Source organism: Oncorhynchus nerka, linkage group LG11 (genome assembly GCF_034236695.1).
Source record: "Oncorhynchus nerka isolate Pitt River linkage group LG11, Oner_Uvic_2.0, whole genome shotgun sequence".
Classification (NCBI taxonomy): domain Eukaryota; kingdom Metazoa; phylum Chordata; class Actinopteri; order Salmoniformes; family Salmonidae; genus Oncorhynchus; species Oncorhynchus nerka.
In genome coordinates this window covers 17,331,583-17,354,762 of record NC_088406.1, presented here as the reverse complement: position 1 = coordinate 17,354,762, position 23,180 = coordinate 17,331,583, and the positions used below count along the sequence as shown (strand labels likewise).

Here is a 23,180-nt window from a genome sequence, read left to right as displayed (position 1 = left end):
TTAACAGAAAGGGGTGTACCTAGTCAGTTGTTTAACAGAAAGGGGTATACCTAGTCAGTTGTTCAACAGAAAGGGGGATACCTAGTCAGTTGTTTAACAGAAAGGGGTATACCTAGTCAGTTGTTTAACAGAAAGGGGTATACCTAGTCAGTTGTTTAACAGAAAGGGGTATACCTAGTCAGTTGTTTAACAGAAAGGGGTATACCTAGTCAGTTGTTCAACAGAAAGGGGGATACCTAGTCAGTTGTTTAACAGAAAGGGGTATACCTAGTCAGTTGTTCAACAGAAAGGGGGATACCTAGTCAGTTGTTTAACAGAAAGGGGGATACCTAGTCAGTTGTTTAACAGAAAGGGGGATACCTAGTCAGTTGTTTAACAGAAAGGGGGATACCTAGTCAGTTGTTTAACAGAAAGGGGGATACCTAGTCAGTTGTTTAACAGAAAGGGGTATACCTAGTCAGTTGTTTAACAGAAAGGGGGATACCTAGTCAGTTGTTAGACAGAAAGGGGTATACCTAGTCAGTTGTTTAACAGAAAGGGGGATACCTAGTCAGTTGTTTAACAGAAAGGGGTATACCTAGTCAGTTGTTTAACAGAAAGGGGGATAGCTAGTCAGTTGTTTAACAGAAAGGGGTATACCTAGTCAGTTGTTTAACAGAAAGGGGGATACCTAGTCAGTTGTTCAACAGAAAGGGGGATAAATAGTCAGTTGTACAACAGAAAGGGGGATACCTAGTCAGTTGTTCAACAGAAAGGGGGATACCTAGTCAGTTGTTCAACAGAAAGGGGGATACCTAGTAAGTTGTTCAACAGAAAGGGGGATACCTAGTCAGTTGTTCAACAGAAAGGGGGATACCTAGTCAGTTGTTCAACAGAAAGGGGGATACCTAGTCAGTTGTTCAACAGAAAGGGGGATACCTAGTCAGTTGTTCAACAGAAAGGGGGTACCTAGTCAGTTGTTCAACAGAAAGGGGGATACCTAGTCAGTTGTTCAACAGAAAGGGGTATACCTAGTCAGTTGTTTAACAGAAAGGGGTATACCTAGTCAGTTGTTTAACAGAAAGGGGGATACCTAGTCAGTTGTTCAACAGAAAGGGGGATACCTAGTCAGTTGTTCAACAGAAACGGGGATACCTAGTCAGTTGTTCAACAGAAAGGGGTATACCTAGTCAGTTGTTTAACAGAAAGGGGTATACCTAGTCAGTTGTTTAACAGAAAGGGGTATACCTAGTCAGTTGTTCAACAGAAAGGGGGATACCTAGTCAGTTGTTTAACAGAAAGGGGGTACCTAGTAAGTTGTTCAACAGAAAGTTGGATACCTAGTCAGTTGTTCAACAGAAAGGGGGATACCTAGTCAGTTGTTCAACAGAAAGGGGGATAAATAGTCAGTTGTACAACAGAAAGGGGGATACCTAGTCAGTTGTTCAACAGAAAGGGGGATACCTAGTCAGTTGTTCAACAGAAAGGGGGATACCTAGTAAGTTGTTCAACAGAAAGGGGGATACCTAGTCAGTTGTTTAACAGAAAGGGGTATACCTAGTCAGTTGTTTAACAGAAAGGGGTATACCTAGTCAGTTGTTCAACAGAAAGGGGGATACCTAGTCAGTTGTTTAACAGAAAGGGGGATACCTAGTCAGTTGTTTAACAGAAAGGGGGATACCTAGTCAGTTGTTTAACAGAAAGGGGTATACCTAGTCAGTTGTTCAACAGAAAGGGGGATACCTAGTCAGTTGTTTAACAGAAAGGGGATACCTAGTCAGTTGTTTAACAGAAAGGGGGATACCTAGTCAGTTGTTTAACAGAAAGGGGTATACCTAGTCAGTTGTTCAACAGAAAGGGGGATACCTAGTCAGTTGTTTAACAGAAAGGGGGTACCTAGTCAGTTGTTTAACAGAAAGGGGGTACCTAGTAAGTTGTTCAACAGAAAGGGGGATACCTAGTCAGTTGTTTAACAGAAAGGGGTATACCTAGTCAGTTGTTCAACAGAAAGGGGATACCTAGTCAGTTGTTTAACAGAAAGGGGGATACCTAGTCAGTTGTTTAACAGAAAGGGGTATACCTAGTCAGTTGTCAGTTGTTTAACAGAAAGGGTATACCTAGTCAGTTGTTCAACAGAAAGGGGGATACCTAGTCAGTTGTTTAACAGAAAGGGGGTACCTAGTAAGTTGTTCAACAGAAAGGGGGATACCTAGTCAGTTGTTCAACAGAAAGGGGGATACCTAGTCAGTTGTTCAACAGAAAGGGGGATACCAGAGTTGTTCAACAGAAGGGGATACCTAGTCAGTTGTTCAACAGAAAGGGGGATACCTAGTCAGTTGTTCAACAGAAAGGGGTAACTAGTCAGTTGTTCAACAGAAAGGGGGATACCTAGTCAGTTGTTCAACAGAAAGGGGGATACCTAGTCAGTTGTTCAACAGAAACGGGATACCTAGTCAGTTGTTCAACAGAAAGGGGGTACCTAGTCAGTTGTTCAACAGAAAGGGGTACCTAGTCAGTTGTTCAACAGAAAGGGGGATACCTAGTCAGTTGTTCAACAGAAAGGGGGATACCTAGTCAGTTGTTCAACAGAAAGGGGGATACCTAGTCAGTTGTTCAACAGAAAGGGGGATACCTAGTCAGTTGTTCAACAGAAAGCGGTATACCTAGTCAGTTGTTTAACAGAAAGGGGGATACCTAGTCAGTTGTTTTAACAGAAAGGTTGTTTAACAGAAAGGGATATACCTAGTCAGTTGTTTAACAGAAAGGGATATACCTAGTCAGTTGTTCAACAGAAAGGGGTATACCTAGTCAGTTGTTAGACAGAAAGGGGTATACCTAGTCAGTTGTTCAACAGAAAGGGGGATACCTAGTCAGTTATTTAACAGAAAGGGGTATACCTAGTCAGTTGTTTAACAGAAAGGGGGATACCTAGTCAGTTGTTTAACAGAAAGGGGTATACCTAGTCAGTTGTTTAACAGAAAGGGGGATACCTAGTCAGTTGTTTAACAGAAAGGGGTATACCTAGTCAGTTGTTCAACAGAAAGGGGGATACCTAGTCAGTTGTTTAACAGAAAGGGGGATACCTAGTCAGTTGTTTAACAGAAAGGGGTATACCTAGTCAGTTGTTTAACAGAAAGGGGGATACCTAGTCAGTTGTTTAACAGAGAGGGGGATACCTAGTCAGTTGTTTAACAGAAAAGGGTATACCTAGTCAGTTGTTTAACAGAAAGGGGTATACCTAGTCAGTTGTTAGACAGAAAGGGGTATACCCAGTCGGTTGTTCAACAGAAAGGGGGATACCTAGTCAGTTGTTCAACAGAAAGGGGTATACCTAGTCAGTTGTTAGACAGAAAGGGGTATACCTAGTCAGTTGTTCAACAGAAAGGGGGATACCTAGTCAGTTGTTTAACAGAAAGGGGTATACCTAGTCAGTTGTTTAACAGAAAGGGGGATACCTAGTCAGTTGTTTAACAGAAAGGGGTATACCTAGTCAGTTGTTTAACAGAAAGGGGGATACCTAGTCAGTTGTTTAACAGAAAGGGGTATACCTAGTCAGTTGTTCAACAGAAAGGGGGATACCTAGTCAGTTGTTTAACAGAAAGGGGGATACCTAGTCAGTTGTTTAACAGAAAGGGGTATACCTAGTCAGTTGTTTAACAGAAAGGGGGATACCTAGTCAGTTGTTTAACAGAGAGGGGGATACCTAGTCAGTTGTTCAACAGAAAGGGGTATACCTAGTCAGTTGTTTAACAGAAAGGGGTATACCTAGTCAGTTGTTTAACAGAAAGGGGTATACCTAGTCAGTTGTTCAACAGAAAGGGGGATACCTAGTCAGTTGTTTAACAGAAAGGGGGTACCTAGTAAGTTGTTCAACAGAAAGTTGGATACCTAGTCAGTTGTTCAACAGAAAGGGGGATACCTAGTCAGTTGTTCAACAGAAAGGGGGATAAATAGTCAGTTGTACAACAGAAAGGGGGATACCTAGTCAGTTGTTCAACAGAAAGGGGGATACCTAGTCAGTTGTTCAACAGAAAGGGGGATACCTAGTAAGTTGTTCAACAGAAAGGGGGATACCTAGTCAGTTGTTTAACAGAAAGGGGTATACCTAGTCAGTTGTTTAACAGAAAGGGGTATACCTAGTCAGTTGTTCAACAGAAAGGGGGATACCTAGTCAGTTGTTTAACAGAAAGGGGGATACCTAGTCAGTTGTTTAACAGAAAGGGGGATACCTAGTCAGTTGTTTAACAGAAAGGGGTATACCTAGTCAGTTGTTCAACAGAAAGGGGGATACCTAGTCAGTTGTTTAACAGAAAGGGGGATACCTAGTCAGTTGTTTAACAGAAAGGGGGATACCTAGTCAGTTGTTTAACAGAAAGGGGTATACCTAGTCAGTTGTTCAACAGAAAGGGGGATACCTAGTCAGTTGTTTAACAGAAAGGGGGTACCTAGTCAGTTGTTTAACAGAAAGGGGGTACCTAGTAAGTTGTTCAACAGAAAGGGGGATACCTAGTCAGTTGTTTAACAGAAAGGGGTATACCTAGTCAGTTGTTCAACAGAAAGGGGATACCTAGTCAGTTGTTTAACAGAAAGGGGGATACCTAGTCAGTTGTTTAACAGAAAGGGGTATACCTAGTCAGTTGTTTAACAGAAAGGGGTATACCTAGTCAGTTGTTCAACAGAAAGGGGGATACCTAGTCAGTTGTTTAACAGAAAGGGGGTACCTAGTAAGTTGTTCAACAGAAAGGGGGATACCTAGTCAGTTGTTCAACAGAAAGGGGGATACCTAGTCAGTTGTTCAACAGAAAGGGGGATACCTAGTCAGTTGTTCAACAGAAAGGGGGTACCTAGTCAGTTGTTCAACAGAAAGGGGGATACCTAGTCAGTTGTTCAACAGAAAGGGGGTACCTAGTCAGTTGTTCAACAGAAAGGGGGATACCTAGTCAGTTGTTCAACAGAAAGGGGGATACCTAGTCAGTTGTTCAACAGAAACGGGGATACCTAGTCAGTTGTTCAACAGAAAGGGGGTACCTAGTCAGTTGTTCAACAGAAAGGGGGTACCTAGTCAGTTGTTCAACAGAAAGGGGGATACCTAGTCAGTTGTTCAACAGAAAGGGGGATACCTAGTCAGTTGTTCAACAGAAAGGGGGATACCTAGTCAGTTGTTCAACAGAAAGGGGGATACCTAGTCAGTTGTTCAACAGAAAGCGGTATACCTAGTCAGTTGTTTAACAGAAAGGGGGATACCTAGTCAGTTGTTTTAACAGAAAGGGGTATACCTAGTCAGTTGTTTAACAGAAAGGGATATACCTAGTCAGTTGTTTAACAGAAAGGGGTATACCTAGTCAGTTGTTCAACAGAAAGGGGTATACCTAGTCAGTTGTTAGACAGAAAGGGGTATACCTAGTCAGTTGTTCAACAGAAAGGGGGATACCTAGTCAGTTATTTAACAGAAAGGGGTATACCTAGTCAGTTGTTTAACAGAAAGGGGGATACCTAGTCAGTTGTTTAACAGAAAGGGGTATACCTAGTCAGTTGTTTAACAGAAAGGGGGATACCTAGTCAGTTGTTTAACAGAAAGGGGGATACCTAGTCAGTTGTTCAACAGAAAGGGGGATACCTAGTCAGTTGTTTAACAGAAAGGGGGATACCTAGTCAGTTGTTTAACAGAAAGGGGTATACCTAGTCAGTTGTTTAACAGAAAGGGGGATACCTAGTCAGTTGTTTAACAGAGAGGGGGATACCTAGTCAGTTGTTTAACAGAAAAGGGTATACCTAGTCAGTTGTTTAACAGAAAGGGGTATACCTAGTCAGTTGTTAGACAGAAAGGGGTATACCCAGTCGGTTGTTCAACAGAAAGGGGGATACCTAGTCAGTTGTTCAACAGAAAGGGGTATACCTAGTCAGTTGTTAGACAGAAAGGGGTATACCTAGTCAGTTGTTCAACAGAAAGGGGGATACCTAGTCAGTTGTTTAACAGAAAGGGGTATACCTAGTCAGTTGTTTAACAGAAAGGGGGATACCTAGTCAGTTGTTTAACAGAAAGGGGTATACCTAGTCAGTTGTTTAACAGAAAGGGGGATACCTAGTCAGTTGTTTAACAGAAAGGGGTATACCTAGTCAGTTGTTCAACAGAAAGGGGGATACCTAGTCAGTTGTTTAACAGAAAGGGGGATACCTAGTCAGTTGTTTAACAGAAAGGGGTATACCTAGTCAGTTGTTTAACAGAAAGGGGATACCTAGTCAGTTGTTTAACAGAGGGGGATACCTAGTCAGTTGTTTAACAGAAAAGGGTATACCTAGTCAGTTGTTTAACAGAAAGGGGTATACCTAGTCAGTTGTTAGACAGAAAGGGGTATACCTAGTCGGTTGTTCAACAGAAAGGGGGATACCTAGTCAGTTGTTTAACAGAAAGGGGTATACCTAGTCAGTTGTTTAACAGAAAGGGGTATACCTAGTCAGTTGTTTAACAGAAAGGGGTATACCTAGTCAGTTGTTCAACAGAAAGGGGGATACCTAGTCAGTTGTTTAACAGAAAGGGGTATACCTATTCAGTTGTTCAACAGAAAGGGGGATCCCTAGTCAGTTGTTTAACAGAAAGGGGGATACCTAGTCAGTTGTTTAACAGAAAGGGGGATACCTAGTCAGTTGTTTAACAGAAAGGGGTGTACCTAGTCAGTTGTTTAACAGAAAGGGGTATACCTAGTCAGTTGTTCAACAGAAAGGGGGATACCTAGTCAGTTGTTTAACAGAAAGGGGTATACCTAGTCAGTTGTTTAACAGAAAGGGGTATACCTAGTCAGTTGTTTAACAGAAAGGGGTATACCTAGTCAGTTGTTTAACAGAAAGGGGTATACCTAGTCAGTTGTTCAACAGAAAGGGGGATACCTAGTCAGTTGTTTAACAGAAAGGGGTATACCTAGTCAGTTGTTCAACAGAAAGGGGGATACCTAGTCAGTTGTTTAACAGAAAGGGGGATACCTAGTCAGTTGTTTAACAGAAAGGGGGATACCTAGTCAGTTGTTTAACAGAAAGGGGGATACCTAGTCAGTTGTTTAACAGAAAGGGGGATACCTAGTCAGTTGTTTAACAGAAAGGGGGATACCTAGTCAGTTGTTTAACAGAAAGGGGTATACCTAGTCAGTTGTTTAACAGAAAGGGGGATACCTAGTCAGTTGTTAGACAGAAAGGGGTATACCTAGTCAGTTGTTTAACAGAAAGGGGGATACCTAGTCAGTTGTTTAACAGAAAGGGGTATACCTAGTCAGTTGTTTAACAGAAAGGGGGATAGCTAGTCAGTTGTTTAACAGAAAGGGGTATACCTAGTCAGTTGTTTAACAGAAAGGGGGATACCTAGTCAGTTGTTTAACAGAAAGGGGTATACCTAGTCAGTTGTTTAACAGAAAGGGGTATACCTAGTCAGTTGTTCAACAGAAAGGGATATACCTAGTCAGTTGTTTAACAGAAAGGGGTATACCTAGTCAGTTGTTCAACAGAAAGGGGTATACCTAGTCAGTTGTTCAGCAGAAAGGGGTATACCTATTCAGTTGTTCAACAGAAAGGGGGATCCCTAGTCAGTTGTTTAACAGAAAGGGGGATACCTAGTCAGTTGTTTAACAGAAAGGGGGATACCTAGTCAGTTGTTTAACAGAAAGGGGTGTACCTAGTCAGTTGTTTAACAGAAAGGGGTATACCTAGTCAGTTGTTCAACAGAAAGGGGGATACCTAGTCAGTTGTTTAACAGAAAGGGGTATACCTAGTCAGTTGTTTAACAGAAAGGGGTATACCTAGTCAGTTGTTTAACAGAAAGGGGTATACCTAGTCAGTTGTTTAACAGAAAGGGGTATACCTAGTCAGTTGTTCAACAGAAAGGGGGATACCTAGTCAGTTGTTTAACAGAAAGGGGGATACCTAGTCAGTTGTTTAACAGAAAGGGGGATACCTAGTCAGTTGTTTAACAGAAAGGGGGATACCTAGTCAGTTGTTTAACAGAAAGGGGTATACCTAGTCAGTTGTACAACAGAAAGGGGTATACCTAGTCAGTTGTTTAACAGAAAGGGGTATACCTAGTCAGTTGTTTAACAGAAAGGGGTATACCTAGTCAGTTGTTTAACAGAAAGGGGTATACCTAGTCAGTTGTTCAACAGAAAGGGGTATACCTAGTCAGTTGTTTAACAGAAAGGGGTATACCTAGTCAGTTGTTCAACAGAAAGGGGGATACCTAGTCAGTTGTTTAACAGAAAGGGGTATACCTAGTCAGTTGTACAACAGAAAGGGGGATACCTAGTCAGTTGTTTAACAGAAAGGGGGATACCTAGTCAGTTGTTTAACAGAGAGGGGGATACCTAGTCAGTTGTTTAACAGAAAGGGGTATACCTAGTCAGTTGTTCAACAGAAAGGGGGATACCTAGTCAGTTGTACAACAGAAAGGAGGATACCTAGTCAGTTGTTTAACAGAAAGGGGGATACCTAGTCAGTTGTTTAACAGAAAGGGGTATACCTAGTCAGTTGTACAACAGAAAGGGGGATACCTAGTCAGTTGTTTAACAGAAAGGGGTATACCTAGTCAGTTGTTTAACAGAAAGGGGGATACCTAGTCAGTTGTACAACAGAAAGGGGGATACCTAGTCAGTTGTACAACAGAAAGGGGGATACCTAGTCAGTTGTTTAACAGAAATGGGGATACCTAGTCAGTTGTACAACTGAATGCCTTCAACTGAAATGTGTCTTCCGCATTTAACCCAACCCCTCTGAATCAGAGAGGTGAGGAGGGCTGCCTTAATCGACATCCACGTCTTCTGAACCCGGGGAACAGTGGGTTAACTGCCTTGCTCAGGGGAACAGTGGGTTAACTGCCTTGCTCAGGGGAACAGTGGGTTAACTGCCTTGCTCAGGGGAACAGTGGGTTAACTGCCTTGCTCAGGGGAACAGTGGGTTAACTGCCTTGCTTAGGGGAACAGTGGGTTAACTGCCTTGCTCAGGGGAACAGTGGGTTAACTGCCTTGTTCAGGGGAACAGTGGGTTAACTGCCTTGCTTAGGGGAACAGTGGGTTAACTGCCTTGCTCAGGGGAACAGTGGGTTAACTGCCTTGCTCAGGGGAACAGTGGGTTAACTGCCTTGCTCAGGGAACAGTGGGTTAACTGCCTTGCTCAGGGGAACAGTGGGTTAACTGCCTTGCTCAGGGGAACAGTGGGTTAACTGCCTTGCTCAGGGGCAGAACGACAGTATTGGGCCTATAGCCTACTGCACAAATCTCATTGCTACATAACGGTTTTTAATTGGTTCATGTTGGAAAGGCTTAGGTTTTTTTAAGTCATTTTTTTTTATCTGAGTGGTAGATCTCATCTTGCATTTTGACTCAGAAAGTGATCTTGATTTGCTCTGCTACCACACGGCAAGCGGTACCGATGCACCAGGTCTGGAACCAACAGGACTCTGAACAGCTTTTATCCCCAAGCCTTAAGAGTACTAAATAGTTAGTCCGGTTAGCTATTTAACTATCTGCATTGGCCCTCTTTTGACTCATCAAATACTCTGCTGCTACTGTTTATTATCAATCCTGTTGCCTAGTCACTTTACCCCTAACTTCATCTACATATCTACCTCAATTACCTGGTTCCCCTGCACATCGTCTCAGCATTGGTACCCTGTGAATATAGCCAATTACCTGGTTCCCCTGCACATCGTCTCAGCATTGGTACCCTGTGAATATAGCCAATTACCTGGTTCCCCTGCACATCGTCTCAGCATTGGTACCCTGTGAATATAGCCAAGTTATTGTATGTATTCCTTGTGTTGTTATGTTTTTATTATTTCTCTATTTTTCTCTCTGCATTGTTGGGAAGGTCCCGTAAGTAAGCATTTCACTGTTAAGTCTACACCTGTTGTTTACAAAGAAAGAGAGAGAGAGACCCCTGGCCCAGATCTCAGCATGAAACTGTGTGTGTCAGGAGACGGGATGGGACACAGCACACACACACTGTATGCAAAAGGTGTGGCAAACTCGGCTGTTTTGCATAGACAGCACTGCAGCACAGAGAGAAGTTGGAAGTTTACATACACCTTAGCCAAATACATTTAAACTCAGTTTTTCACAATTCCTGACATTTAATCCTAGTAAAAACTCCCTGTATTAGGTCAGTTAGGATCACCACTTTATTTTAAGAATGTGAAATGTCAGAATAATAGTAGAGAAAAGTATTTATTTTAGTTTTTATTTCTTTCATCACATTCCCAGAGGGTCAGAAGTTTACATACACTCAATTAGTATTTGGTAGCATTGCCTTTAAATGGTTTAACTTAGGTCAAAGGTTACGTGTAGCCTTCCACAAGCTTCCCACAATAAGTTGGGTGAATGTTGGCCCATTCCTCCTGACAGAGCTGGTGTAACTGAGTCAGGTTTGTGGGCCTCCTTGCTCACACACGCCTTTTCAGTTCTGCCCACAAATTTTCTATGGGACTGAGGTCAGGGCTTTTGAGGGCTTTTGACTTTCCCATGATGTCAAGGAAAGAGGAACTGAGGTTGAAGGTGGGCCTTGAAATACATCAACAGGTACACCTCCAATTGACTCAAATTATGTCAATTAGCTTATCAGAAGCTTCTAAGCCATGCCATCATTTCTGGAATTTTCCAAGGTGTTTAAAGGCACAGTCAACTTAGTGAATGTAAACTTCTGACCCACTGGAATTGTGATACAGTGAATGATAAGTGAAATAATTGCACAAAGTAGATGTCCTCACCGACTTGCCAAAACTAATTTTTTGTCGAGTGGTTGAAAAACGAGGTTTAATGACTCCAACCTAAGTGTTTGTAAACTAGATTTAATGACCCCAACCTAAGTGTTTGTAAACTAGGTTTAATGACTCCAACCTAAGTGTTTGTAAACAAGGTTTAATGACTCCAACCTAAGTGTTTGTAAACTAGGTTTAATGACTCCAACCTAAGTGTTTGTAAACGTCCGACTTCAACGGTAGGTGTTCTACCTTTCCTTGCCGTTGTGTTTAGCGGTGAGAGAGGTGAGTGTGAGTTCTAGCAGCGCTAATGCCATGTTCACTGTGTTTGACAGACAGCAACAGGTTGAAACTCCCTCCAAATCTCCCGTCACACACACACACACACACACACACACACACACACACACACACACACTTTGCAGGGAATATGTCATTCCTGTGGTATCCATGAACGTACTAATGCCATTTTCTCCCCCCTCCGTCCTCCCTCCTTCTCTCCCCTTCTCTCCCCTTGCCTCTAACTTCTAACTCCCCCCTCACTCTATACTTCCCTCTCCCTCCCCCTCTCCCTCCCTCTCTTCTCTCCCCTTCTCTCCCCTCGCCTCTAACTCCTAACTCCCCCTCACTCTATACTTCCCTCTCCCTCCCCCTCTCCCTCCCTCTCTTCTCTCCCCTTCTCTCCCCTTGCCTCTAACTCCCCCTCACTCTATACTTCCCTCTCCCTCCCCCCTCTCCCTCCCTCTCTTCTCTCCCCTTCTCTCCCCTTGCCTCTAACTCCTAACTCCCCCTCACTCTATACTTCCCTCTCCCTCCCCCTCTCCCTCCCTCTCTTCTCTCCCCCTTCTCTCCCCTTGCCTCTAACTCCTAACTCCCCCTCACTCTATACTTCCCTCTCCCTCCCCCTCTCCCTCCCTCTCTTCTCTCCCCTTCTCTCCCCTCGCCTCTAACTCCTAACTCCCCCTCACTCTATACTTCCCTCTCCCTCCCCCTCTCCCCCCTCTCTTCTCTCCCCTTCTCTCCCCTCGCCTCTAACTCCTAACTCCCCCTCACTCTATACTTCCCTCTCCCTCCCCCTCTCCCTCCCTCTCTTCTCTCCCCTTCTCTCCCCTTGCCTCTAACTCCCCCTCACCTATACTTCCCTCTCCCTCCCTCTCTTCTCTCCCCTTCTCTCCCCTCGCCTCTAACTCCTAACTCCCCCCTCACTCTATACTTCCCTCTCCCTCCCTCTCTTCTCTCTCTAGTTTCCAGAAGCATGTCCACACCTATAGGGTCCTACCAGATGAAGAGGGATTCTTGGCAGTCCAGGTACCACTATACACCGCCCTCCATACATACATGCACAGAACAGTGGGTGTTTTTCTATGCATACCTAGCACTATGGATGTAGCTGTTAGTATGTACATTTATATCTGTGGACGGCAGGCACTGTATATGTGTGTATGGTACGTGTATGTGTGTCTGGATCAGTAGTAACTGGCAGGCTCTGGTGCTTGTGTTGGCTCTGTGCTCACACACACACACACACACACACACACACACACACACACACACACACACACACACACACACACAGCGGTCTCTTTGTGCTCTGTGTCCAGCAGCTGGGGGAGTCACCAATCCCCTACCCTTGCAACATACATACACATACACACTCAAATACTGTAATACCTAACCCTAAGTACACCCCACTAATCCCCCTTCCAGTACCCCTCCTCTGCTGGTCCCATGCCTGGAATCCACACTGATAGCTTTCACAAATAATTTGATTTACCCAGTGCTTCAGTGAAATGAAACGTCACTCAAACGGAGTGAATGTGGCTGCCAGGTTCCCCCCCGTTCACAGCTGAGGGCCTTTTGCTATTAAAGCTTCCCTTACGCCACTGTAAGCCATCAGCATATGAGCCATCAGCATATGAGCCATCAGCATATGAGCCATTAGCATATGAGCCATCAGCATATGATCCATTAGCATATGAGCCATCAGCATATGAGCCATTAGCATATGAGCCATCAGCATATGAGCCATCAGCATATGAGCCATCAGCATATGAGCCATTAGCATATGAGCCATCAGCATATGAGCCATTAGCATATGAGCCATCAGCATATGAGCCATTAGCATATGAGCCATCAGCATATGAGCCATCAGCATATGAGCCATCAGAATATGAGCCATTAGTATATGAGCCATCAGCATATGAGCCATCAGCATATGAGCCATCAGCATATGAGCCATCAGCATATGAGCCATCAGCATATGAGCCATCCGCATATGAGCCATCCGCATATGAGCCATCAGCATATGAGCCATCAGCATATGAGCCAGCAGCATACCACCCTGCATCCCACTGCTGGCTTTCCTCTGAAGCTTAAGCAGGGTTGGTCCTGGTCAGTCTCTGGACGGGAGACCAGATGCTGCTGGAAGTGTTGTTGGAGGGTTAGTAGTAGGAACCCCTTCCTCTGGTCTACCCCCCCAATGCCCCAGGGCAGTGATTGGGGACATTGCCCTGTGTAGGTGCTGTCTAGAGTAGGGGGGCTAACCACTGTGTCCTGGCTAAATTCCTAATCTGGCCCTCATATCATCACGGTCACCTAATCATCCCCAGTTTACAATTGGCTCATTCATCCCCCTCCTCTCCCCTGTAACTATTCCCCAGGTTGTTGCTGTACATGAGCATGTGTTCTCAGTCAACTTACCTGGTAAAATAAGAGTTAAATAAAATAACATTTAAAAAAACTCCACCCACAAATATCAATGAACAGAAAGTGATTGTACCCACTCTCAGACTCTCTGAGCTACCCCACCAAGACCTATATACTACCTACCTATCACTATACTACCTACCTATCTATATACTACCTACCTATCAATATACTACCTACCTATAAATATACTACCTACCTATCAATATACTACCTACCTATCTATATACTACCTACCAATAAATATACTACCTACCTATCTATATACTACCTACCTATCTATATACTACCTACCTATCAATATACTACCTACCTATCAATATACTACCTACCTATCAATATACTACCTACCTATCTATATACTACCTACCTATCTATATACTACCTACCTATCTATATACTACCTACCTATCTATATACTACCTACCTATAAATATACTACCTACCTATCTATATACTACCTACCAATAAATATACTACCTACCTATCTATATACTACCTACCTATCAATATACTACCTACCTATCTATATACTACCTACCTATCTATATACTAACTACCTATCTATATACTACCTACCTATCTATATACTACCTACCTATCAATATACTACCTCCCTATCTATATACTACCTCCCTATCAATATACTACCTCCCTATCTATATACTACCTACCTATCAATATACTACCTACCTATCTATATACTACCTACCTATCTATATACTACCTACCTATCTATATACTAACTACCTATCTATATACTTCCTACCTATAAATATACTACCTACCTATCTATATACTACCTACCAATAAATATACTACCTACCTATCTATATACTACCTACCTATCTATATACTGCCTACCTATCACTATACTACCTACCAATAAATATACTACCTACCAATAAATATACTACCTCCCTATCTATATACTACCTCCCTATCAATATACTACCTCCCTATCTATATACTACCTACCTATCTATATACTACCTACCTATCTATATACTGCCTACCTATCACTATACTACCTACCAATAAATATACTACCTACCAATAAATATACTACCTCCCTATCTATATACTACCTCCCTATCTATATAGGGACACAAGGAAAATGGCGGACGGAAGACAGGGTGGTGCGGCAGGTGCCGCTTCTCATTCGAATGCTGTAATTTGATCTAAACCATCAGGTGTACGCCGACCCCAGCTAAGTAACTCATGCAAAGAGTTAAAGCGCAATTATGTGTTTTATCTCCAGTACTCTGCCATGATTGTCAGTTATGTAGCTGCTCTACTGATAATCTCAGTGCCTCCTTGCTGGGATGACACAATCAATCTACTACCGGAGAATATCAACACCAAACACATTGGTTCACCGTTCCACGGGAGCGGACAGTACACAGCATACCATAATGTTCTGAATAATGGCCAAGTCTACCTCGCTCCTTATTCTACTGAACCGCTTAGGCGTAACAAACACATTGGTTCACCGTTCCACGGGAGCGGACAGTACACAGCATACCATAATGTTCTGAATAATGGCCAAGTCTACCTCGCTCCTTATTCCACTGAACCGCTTAGGCGTAACAAACACATTGGTTCACCGTTCCACGGGAGCGGACAGTACACAGCATACCATAATGTTCTGAATAATGGCCAAGTCTACCTCGCTCCTTATTCTACTGAACCGCTTAAGTGTAACAAACACAAGTCCAACATTTATCGGAAACTGTTAAACTACCTGTTCACTACCCTCCTGCTCTCCGGGGATGTACAACTCAATCCTGGGCCCAATATCACCGAGCCAGTGATACGCACCGGAGTGGAGAGCGGTGGAAGGCCTCGTCCACTGGTCGTCGCCGCTGTGGAAGTGGGTGAGTGCTATGGTCCTATGGCCTCGTCCACTGGTCGTCGCCGCTGTGGAGGTGGGTGAGTGCTATGGTCCTATGGTTTCTCCACTGGTCGTCGCCGCTGTGGAAGTGGGTGAGTGCTATGGTCCTATGGTTTCTCCACTGGTCGTCGCCGCTGTGGAAGTGGGTGAGTGCTATGGTCCTATGGTTTCTCCACTGGTCGTCGCCGCTGTGGAGGTGGGTGAGTGCTATGGTCCTATGGTTTCTCCACTGGTCGTCGCCGCTGTGGAGGTGGGTGAGTGCTATGGTCCTATGGTTTCTCTCGACTCACCCGGCTCCAGGATAGATTTAGACTCTTCAAACATACCAGTCGCTATATGCGATCCCTGACTCTGCTTCTGGTATGCAAGCTATTTTAATTAGTTCCCCGCATCCAGTGCAGGCGGGAGGGATTGTTAATTGCGCTACCGAACTGCCCCTAATCAAAACGAAACAAAACGGCCTAAACCCAGCCGTCAGAAAACACAGAAAATTTAACTTTTTTCAATGTGTCAATCACTCTCGAGTCATCTGGGACCCACGAGCTAAGCCCAAGGGACTACTAGGGGGGCACTTGAACATTCGTAGTGTCATTCCAAAAAGTGATCAAATTCAACATCTACTCACAGACTCCAACCTTGACTTCCTCTGCCTCTCAGAGACATGGCTCCATAAACACTCTCCATGTGCTGCTTTGATTGTGCCTGGCTACAATGTTTTCAGGAGAGACAGGATTGAAGGAAGAGGAGGGGGTGTGATGATTTACATTAAAGAACATATCCGATGTAAACAAATTGAGTGGTCATGTGATAATGAACTAGAATGTATCGGCCTGAACGTTACACTGTCTCCCCAAATGTCTTTTACCCTCATTGGAATGTATAGGCCACCTTCCACCAAAAGTGTGTTTTTTGATCAGTTTAATACCATGCTTAGGGACTGTGATTTTGGGAAAGAGGTCATCTTAATGGGAGATTTTAACATTAATTATGAAGACAAGTGTTGTAGGAAAACCCTCAAACGGATCACTAATACCTTTGACCTTACACAGCTAGTTAAAGGGCCAACCAGGGTGACTTGTTGCTCTAAAACACAGATTGATCTGGTGTTCAGTAATAAACCAGAGAGAGTAACTAAATCATTCAATATGGTTACTGGGCTGTCTGATCATAATCTGACACTTATAGCCAGAAAGCTGTCTAAGAGCAGGTTTAACCTCTCTACTGTTAGAAAGCCGGATCAACTCAGAATACCTAGGAGTGAATTAAACTATTTTGAAAAAGCAATTAAGGGAATAAACTGGAATGATCTCTTGTCCTATACAGACGTGGAAGCTGATAGTCAGGTTTTTCTATCCACAATCCAGACTACAATAAATGGCTTCCTAAAGAAAATCAAATCCAAACCTGGCCAAAAGAGCACTCTTCCTTGGCTAAATGGAGAAATCTGGAAATTGATGAAAGAACGAGACTATGCTCTAAAAAGAGCCCTAAAATCTAAATTAGAGCATGACAGACGTAGGTATACCATGTTCAGAAATAAGGTGATGAAAGAAATCAGACAGGCCAAGGCAAACTTTTTTATTAACATAATTGGTGAAGCAAAGGGAAATTCTAAATTGATATGGGAGAATCTAAAAAAGTTAACAGGGAAAGACCATAGTAACACTGCAAAAAGACTAGAAATCATGGTGAATAACAATCTAACACAGGATGCAGTCGAAATAGCAACAGCCTTCAATTCCTACTTTATTGACTCTGTCAGGGTACTGACACAGAACCCCTCCACTGGTTTCTCGGGCTCAGTGCTAGTGAATGACACTCAACCTGTCTTCATCATAAGGGAGGTTTCTGAGTCAAAGGTGAACAAGGTGATTAGCTCACTAAAGAACTCTAAAGCCAAAGATGTGTTTGGGATGGACTCTACCTTTCTTAAAAACTACAAAGAGTCACTCATTGGCCCCATTACTAAGGTCACCAACACATCTATTGGTCTCGGTGTGTTTCCAAGGGTATGGAAGTCGGCCATAATAACGGCCATCTTTAAATCAGGCGACCCTGCTGACGTGAGTAACTACAGGCCCATTAGTATACTACCTGTGGTGTCAAAGGTTGTTGAAAAGTGTGTAGCAGAACAACTGATCAACAACAGCCCCTTCACATTACACTCCATGCAGTTTGGCTTCAGAGCGAAACACTCCACAGAAACGGCCAACTGCTTTCTTCTGGAAAATGTGAAGTCCAAGATGGACAAAGGGGGTGCTGTTGGGGCTGTGTTTCTGGACCTAAGGAAGGCTTTTGATACTGTTAACCATGAGATTCTCATCACAAAATTGTCCAAGTTCAACTTTTCCCCTGATGCCTTGAGATGGATGAAATCATACCTTGAAGGCAGAACTCAGTGTGTCAGAGTGAGCAATGAGCTGTCGCCCACTCGTAGCTATGATGTGGGCGTGCCCCAAGGGTCAATACTGGGGCCCCTCCTGTTCAGACTGTACATTAATGATCTGCCTTCTGTCTGTACTGGGTCTGAAGTTCAAATGTATGCAGATGATACAGTGATATATGTGCATGCAAAGAGCAAACAACAAGCTGCACAAGAACTCACTACTGTAATGGTCCAGGTTACAAAGTGGCTCAGTGACTCGTGTTTGCATCTCAATGTGAAAAAAACTGTTTGCATGTTCTTCACAAAGAGGGCAACAGATGCTACTGAGCCAGATGTCTATGTGTCAGGGGAGAAGCTCCAGGTGGTATCCGATTTTAAGTACCTTGGCATCATACTTGATTCCAACTTCTCTTTTAAAAAGCATGTGAAAAAGGTCATTCAAATAACCAAATTCAACCTAGCTAATTTCCGATTTATACGAAATTGTTTGACTACAGAGGTAGCAAAACTGTACTTCGAAACTATGATACTCCCCCACTTAACATACTGCTTGACTAGTTGGGCCCAAGCTTGCTGTACAACATTAAAACCTATTCAGTCTGTCTACAAACAGGCTCTCAAAGTGCTTGATAGGAAGCCCAATAGCCATCATCATTGTCACATCCTTAGAAAGCATGAGCTCTTGAGTTGGGAAAATCTTGTGCAATACACCGACGCATGTCTTGTATTCAAGATCCTTAATGGCCTGGCTCCACCTCCACTCAATATTTTTGTTAAACAGAAAACCCAGACATATGGCAGCAGATCCACAAGGTCTGCCATGAGAGGTGACTGTATAGTTCCCCTAAGGAAAAGCACCTTTAGTAAATCTGCATTCTCTGTGAGAGCTTCCCATGTCTGGAATACACTGCCATCAGACACACATAACTGCACCACATATCACACTTTCACAAAATGCTTGAAGACATGGCTAAAGGTCAATCAGATTTGTGAACATGGTCCCTAGCTGTGTGTTGCCACTTTCCATGTTGTCTGTTGTCTGTAGCTTGTGAGGTGTGGAAACACTTTGTTGCTTTTATGAATTTTGTATTGCTGCTTTTTGTTCTGTCTGTATGCTACGTCTTGCTTGTCCTATGTTGCTCTGTCTGTATGCTACGTCTTGCTTGTCCTATGTTGCTATGTCTTGCTTGTTCTATGTTGCTATTGTCTATATTGTAATTGTTTTTAATAACCTGCCCAGGGACTGCGGTTGAAAATTAGCCGGCTGGCTAAAACCGGCACTTTTACTGAAACGTTGATTAATGTGCACTGTCCCTGTAAAAATAAAAAATAAACTCAAACTCAAACTCATATACTACCTACCTATCTACTGTATGTGTCGAACTGCTTTGCTTTATCTTGGCCAGGTTGCAATTGTAAATGAGAACTTGTTCTCAACTTGCCTACCTGGTTAAATAAAGGTGAAATAAATAAAATCAAAATATTTGATTTGATTGAACTTATATACTATTTACAGTTGAAGTCGGAAGTTTACATACACTTGGAGTCATTAAAACTAGTTTACATACACTTGGAGTCATTAAAACTAGTTTACATACACTTGGAGTCATTAAAACTAGTTTACATACACTTGGAGTCATTAAAACTAGTTTACATACACTTGGAGTCATTAAAACTAGTTTACATACACTTGGAGTCATTAAAACTAGTTTACATACACTTGGAGTCATTAAAACTAGTTTACATACACTTGGAGTCATTAAAACTAGTTTACATACACTTGGAGTCATTAAAACTAGTTTACATACACTTGAGTCATTAAAACTAGTTTACATACACTTGGAGTCATTAAAACTAGTTTACATACACTTGAGTTATTAAAACTAGTTTACATACACTTGGAGTCATTAAAACTAGTTTACATACACTTGGAGTCATTAAAACTAGTTTACATACACTTGGAGTCATTAAAACTAGTTTACATACACTTGGAGTCATTAAAACTAGTTTACATACACTTGGAGTCATTAAAACTAGTTTACATACACTTGGAGTCATTAAAACTAGTTTACATACACTTGGAGTCATTAAAACTATTTTTCAACCACTCCACACATTTCTTGTTAATTAACAAACTATAGCTTTGGCAAGTCGGTTAGGACATCTACTTTGTGCAAAACACAAGTAATTTTTCCAACAATTGTTTACAGACAGATTATTTCACTTATAATTCACTGTACCACAATTTCAGTGGTCAGAGGCTTACATACACTAAGTTGACTGTGCCTTTAAACAGCTTGGACAATTCCAGAAAATGATGTCCTGGCTTTAGAAGCTTCTGATAGGCTAATTGACATCATTTGAGTCGATTGGAGGTGTACCTGTGGATGAATTTCAAGGCCTAACTTCAAACTCAGTGCTTCTTTGCTTGACATCATGGGCAAATCTAAATAAATCATCCAAGACCTCAGAAAAACAATTGTAGACCTCCACAAGTCTGGTTCATCCTTGGGAGCAATTTCCAAACGCCTGACGGTACCACGTTCATCTGTACAAACAATAGAACGCAAATATAAACACCATGGGACCATGCAGCCGTCATACCGCTCAGGAAGGAGACGCGTTCTGTCTCCGAGAGATGAAAGTACTTTGGTGCGAAAAGTGCAAATCAATCCCAGAACAACAGCAAAGGACCTTGTGAAGATGCTGGAGGAAACAAGTACAAAAGTATCTATATCCACAGTAAAACGAGTCCTATAACGACATAACCTGAAAGGCCACTCAGCAAGGAAGAAGCCACTGCTCCAAAACCGCCATAAAAAAGCCAGACTACGGTTTGCAACTGCACTCATACTTTTTGGAGAAATGTCCTCTGGTCTGATGAAACAAAAATATAACTGTTTGGCCATAATGACCATCGTTATGTTTGGAGGAAAAAGGGGAAGTCTTGCAAGCCGTGAAGCACGGGGGTGGCAGCATCATGTTGTGGGGTGCTTTGTTGCAGGAGGGACTGGTGCACTTCACAAAATAGATGGCAACATGAGGAAGGAAAATTATGTGGATATATTGAAGCAACATCTCAAGACATCAGTCAGGAAATTAATGGGTCTTCCAAATGGACAATGACCCCAAGCATACTTCCAAAGTTGTGGCAAAATGGCTTAAGGACAACAAAGTCAAGGTATTGGAGTGGCCATCACAAAGCCCTGACCTCAATCCTATAGAAAAGTTGTGGGCAGAACTGAAAAAGCGTGTGTGAGCAAGGAGGCCTACAAGCCTGACTCAGTTACACCAGCTCTGTCAGGAGGAATGGGCCAAAATTCACCCAACATATTGTGGGAAGCTTGTGGAAGGCTACCCAAAATGTTTGACCCAAGTTAAACCATTTAAAGGCAATGCTACTAAATACTAATTGAGTGTATGTAAACTTCTGACCCACTGGGAATGTGATGAAACAAATTAAAGCTGAAATGAATCATTCTCTCTACTATTATTCTGACATTTCACATTCTTAAAATAAAGTGGTGATCCTAACTGACCTAAGACAGGATTTTTTCCTTGGATTAAATGTCAGTAATTGTGAAAAACTGAGTTTAAATGTATTTGACTAAGGTGTATGTAAACTTCTGACTTCAACTGTATGTGGCAGGGTCTACAGACAATCAAGGAATACAAAAGGAAAACCAGCCCTGTCGCGTACACCGACATCTTGCTTCCAGACAAACTTAACACCTTCTTTGCCCGCTTTGAGGATAGTAGTGTCAACGACGCGGCCTGCTACCAAGGACTGTGGCTTCTCCTTCTCCGTGGCCGATGTGAGTAAGATATTTAAACGTGTTAACCCCCGCAAGGCAGCAGGCCCAGACGGAATCCCTAGCCGCATCCTCAGAGCATGCGCAGACCAGCTGGCTGGTGTGTTTACGGACATTTTCAATCAATCCCTATCCCAGTCTGCTGTCCCCACATGCTTCAAGATGGCCACCATTGTTCCTGTACCCAAGAATGCAAAGGTAACTGAACTAAATGGCTATTGCCCCGTAGTACTCACTTCTGTCGTATTGAAGTGCTTGAGTGCCTAGTAAAGGATAATATAACCTCCACCTTACCTGCCACCCTAGACCCACTTCAATCTGCTTACTGCCCCAATAAGTCCACAGACAATGCAATCACCATCACACTGTACACTACCCTGTCTCATCTTGACAAGAGGAATACCTATGTAAGAATGCTGTTCATTGACTACAGCTCAGGGTCCTGGATCTCAACCCCACCCTGTGCAACTGGGTCCTGGACTTCCTGATGTGCCGACCCCAGGTAGTGAAGGTAGGAAACAACATCTCCACTTCACTGTTCCTCAACAGTGGTGTCAGGAAAATAACCTCACTCAATGTCAACAAAACAAAGGAGATGATCGTGGACTCCAGGACACAGAAGAGGGAGCACCCCCCTATCCACATCGACGGGACAGTAGTGGAGAAGCTGGAAAGTTTCAAGTTCCTCAGCGTACATATCACTGACAAACTGAAATAGTCCACCCACACAGACAGTGTGGTGAAGAAGGCGCAGCAGTGCCTCTTCAACCTCAGGAGGCTGAAGAATTGTGTATTGTCACTTAAAACCCTCACAAACTTTACAAATGCACAATTGAGAGCATGCATCAAAGCTGGGACCAAGAAACTGAAAAACAGCTTCTATCTCAAGGCCATCAGACTGCTAAACAGCCATCACTAGCACAGAGAGGCTGCTGCCTACATACAGACTTGAAATCATTGGCCACTTTAATAAATGGAACACTAGTCACTTTAATAATGCCATTTTAGTAATGTTAACATATCTTATATTACTCATCTCATATGTATATACTGTATTCTATACGATCTATTGCCTATGCCGCTCTGACATTGCTTATATTTATATTCATATATTCTTATTCCATTCATTTTACTTAGATTTGTGTGTATTAGGTATTTGTTGTGTAATTGTTAGATATGACTTGTTATGCATTGCTGAACTGTCGGAACTAGAAGCACAAGCATTTCGCTACACTCGCAATAACATCTGCTAACCATGTGTGTGACCAATAAAATTTGATTTGAATCTACTACTTACCTACCTACCTACCTACCTACCTACCTACCTACCTACCTACCTACCTACCCAGCTTTATTCTGAACGTGCTGTGCAGAGTGTGCTCTGTCTCTGCAAGAGTGTATATCTTTGAAGTACCCACTCTCTCTCATTCCTCTCCCCTCTCCCAGACTTCTCAGGGGGTGCAGCCTAAGCGGTTTAAGAGCCTCCCAGAGCTGGTCCTGTTGTACCTCCAGCCCAGCCAGGGACTGGTCAGCACTCTACTGTACCCCGTAGACAGAGAGGAGAGCATCCCAGAGGACAGGGACTACTCAGGTATACTCTCTCTTCATCTCTCTCCGTCTGTCTGTCTCTGTCTTTCTCGCTCCATCTCTCTCCTTATTTGTCTTTCTGTCTCT

The 23,180-nt window shown here is 42.9% G+C and overlaps 1 protein-coding gene across 1 annotated transcript in view; it reads left to right on the top strand.

The window, feature by feature from the left end:
• LOC115120807 (phosphatidylinositol 3,4,5-trisphosphate 5-phosphatase 2A-like) overlaps positions 1 to 23,180 on the top strand; it is an 80,762-nt gene that overhangs the window by 29,249 nt on the left and 28,333 nt on the right. The window contains exons 2-3 of the mRNA XM_065024265.1: positions 11,953 to 12,016; positions 22,953 to 23,097. Of these exons, the coding sequence (XP_064880337.1) occupies positions 11,953 to 12,016; positions 22,953 to 23,097 (209 nt within the window). The remainder of the gene's footprint in view (positions 1 to 11,952; positions 12,017 to 22,952; positions 23,098 to 23,180) is intronic.